This window comes from Sinocyclocheilus rhinocerous, unplaced genomic scaffold, assembly GCF_001515625.1.
Source record: "Sinocyclocheilus rhinocerous isolate Xijiao unplaced genomic scaffold, SAMN03320098_v1.1 scaffold1201, whole genome shotgun sequence".
Lineage (NCBI taxonomy): Eukaryota > Metazoa > Chordata > Actinopteri > Cypriniformes > Cyprinidae > Sinocyclocheilus > Sinocyclocheilus rhinocerous.
The window spans coordinates 1,332,379-1,335,153 of NW_015654059.1; the positions used below are offsets into that span (position 1 = coordinate 1,332,379).

Consider the following 2,775-nt stretch of genomic DNA (forward strand, 5'->3'; position numbering starts at 1 on the left):
AAGTTTGCCGGTCAGGCTGGGGTTGTCGGTACTGGGCGGCACTGACAGACTGTGAGGCAGTGGCGTCGCTCGCCGGGGATTGTTACGTTCGTAGACGCTGTAGGGCGGAGGAGTCTTGCTGCCCCGGCGAATGGGAATGTCTGCGGGGACGGCGGGGGGTAGAGGAGGGTCGGGCGGCGGGAGGTCGATCCCGCACATTTCAGAGACGCTGCAGCGGCTGAGGGATGAGATCCCGCTGCTGTAGCTGCCAGAGCGGGCAGGAGAGTGAGACGCCAGGCTCCCCATCGGCAAGCCATCGGTCGGAGAGGGCGTGAGGGGCGGGACCATTGACTGCAGAGCAAAACAAAGGACAAACTTCATTAAGAAACACCAACTATTAACAGAGAGTGAATAAAGCATAAACTAGTCACCTTCTGAGGGGAACGGGCGGTTGGCATGGGAGACAGTGACCTCACGTTCTTGCACAGAGATCCTACTCAACACATACACAGAGCAACAAAAGGACGTGTCACTGAGCTGTACATAACTGATTCAAGTGTAACGGCTGTTATCTGACAGCAGAAAGCTGCAGTACCTGTCTCAGGTGTGGGGAGATTGGGTTCACAGCGTGGTAATGCGGAATCCACTGGGATTTGGAACGGAATCATTCTCTATAAAAGATATAAAAGACGGAAGTCTCAGTGAATCTGTACTGTGGACGTTTACTGAACACTGTGAGATACACATTTATTTTATTAATCATTGTTACAGATTCATCAGTGCAAGAATTGTTTATTTAATTTATGGCGAATACTTAATATTTATAGTTTAAATTATTATGTATACTATTTACATACAGTAAATTATACATAAATAATATATGACAATGAACATTTATATTATTTTTTACATTATATAATACATGTAGTAATTATTAATATTTTCAATATTTATTTCTGCTGCTGTAATGTGAGCAGGAAAAACAATACTTTTAATACATTATATTTAATAATATTTATAAAAAATTATATATACCACCATATACCAAATGTTTGGGGTTAGCACAATTTTTTTTTATAAAGAAATTACTATTATACAGTAATTATGTTAATATGGTGACGTTAATGATGTTAAATTGATCAGAAGTGACAAAGATTTCTATTTCAAATAAATTGTATTCTTTTGAATTTTCTATTCATCAAAGAATCCTGGAAAAAAAAAAGTATCACAGTTTCCACAAAAATATTTAGTAGCATCTGTTTTCCATGCTGATAATTATAATAAATCAGCATATTAGAATGATTTCTGAAGGATCATGTGACACTGAAGACTGGAGTAATGATACTGAAAATTCAGCTTTGCATTACAGGAATAAATGACAAATGAAGTTTTTCTGTATTTTTGATGTATTGACTTCAAACTTTTGAATGGTGGTGTACATATACAACGTATAAAATTTTTTTTTTTTTAAATAATAATAAATAAATAAAAAAAATAAATATATATATATATATATACATACAGTATATTGTTATTATTTATTTCTCACTCATGTTGTTCAAACAAAGTCTGTATGACATAAAACAGAAAACAAACAATAAAACAAATAAATACAATAGAGTAAAGATAAAAAATAAAATAAACAGTGATTTTCTTTTTTTTTTTGCGAATTTGTCCATTTAAACACAATACTTCAGAGAGAGCTTAATATTTGCGCGTGTACTGAGGCGCGGGTTTGCGCGCTTCGGATGAGCGCACGCACAAATCTTCTTTCTGCACACGACCGTACGGTTCGATTTTTTTCCGCGAACCATTCCATCCCTAATATATATATATATATATAATGTTTCTACGCAATATACAGTATTAGTTGTTGCTAGGTGGTTAAGGTGTTCTGGGTGGTTACTTACAGACTCAAATCAATGAGCCCAACTTTTAAAAAAATATATTATGGTCTCTAGATGTGGCTTGGGTCCCTCTTTCAATGTAAGTTTATGAGAATTTGAAATATCATAATCAATCCTTGGTGGATAAAAATTAAGCCCCACCCTACATTATTTCCCACGGAATGTTCAGTTTGACATCTAACTGTTAAACAGTGCTGGTGGAAGCGCTCTGACCTGTGTGGGGTCCAGCGTGCTGGAGAAAATGCCACTGCAGAGTCTGTCCCGTGGAGAGAGGCAGGCGTTCTCTCTGGAGTGTTTGTGCTTGTCAGACGGCAGTGGAGAAGCTAATGTCTGCTAATTTATTCCAAAATATATTCAAAATGAAATACTTAAATACATGTAATGGTGTGACTCCTCAAAAACATAATGATATTTATGTGTTCATTAATAATTCATTTTTGTAAAAAAAAAAAAAAAAAAGAAAAAAAAAAAGAAGCATGATTAACAGGGCATTAAAGGCACATAGTGCGAGAGTTGAAAAGATACGAAATAACGAGGAAACGAAGCAATGCTCCAAAATGATGCCAATTATGTTGCAGGGCGTTGTAAGCACTGCTTGCTTTCAAGTGCCAGATTGCTTATAGTTTATTGAATTCACTCACCTCTATTGCTGGAGGGCGCAGAGCTGTTCACATTGTGTGAGCCAGAGTGATTTGAGCTGAGACTTGAGGTAGACGGACTGGGCTAGAAAAAGATAACAGGTATGTATTGTGATTTTTTTTTTTTCTTTCATGAAGTATATAAGCTAAGATTTAAAAAATGGCCATATAAATATAAATTATCATAATATAAATAAATGTTAACAAATAGCATATTATGCTATTATATATAATTGTATAATAATTTATAT

At 36.1% G+C, this 2,775-nt stretch overlaps 1 protein-coding gene and 1 long non-coding RNA gene across 2 annotated transcripts in view; one reads left to right on the top strand and one right to left on the bottom strand.

Moving 5' to 3' along the window:
• The window catches only part of LOC107716729 (uncharacterized), a 3,283-nt gene extending 3,205 nt beyond the window's left edge, over window positions 1–78 (top strand). The window contains exon 3 of the long non-coding RNA XR_001637242.1: window positions 4–78. This is a non-coding gene — a long non-coding RNA (uncharacterized LOC107716729). The remainder of the gene's footprint in view (window positions 1–3) is intronic.
• The window catches only part of LOC107716727 (dedicator of cytokinesis protein 4-like), a 74,242-nt gene that overhangs the window by 3,411 nt on the left and 68,056 nt on the right, over window positions 1–2,775 (bottom strand). The window contains exons 48-51 of the mRNA XM_016523265.1: window positions 2,528–2,609; window positions 2,100–2,209; window positions 575–650; window positions 411–472 (exon numbers count right to left, since the gene is read on the bottom strand). Coding sequence (XP_016378751.1) covers window positions 411–472; window positions 575–650; window positions 2,100–2,209; window positions 2,528–2,609 — 330 coding nt within the window. The remainder of the gene's footprint in view (window positions 1–410; window positions 473–574; window positions 651–2,099; window positions 2,210–2,527; window positions 2,610–2,775) is intronic.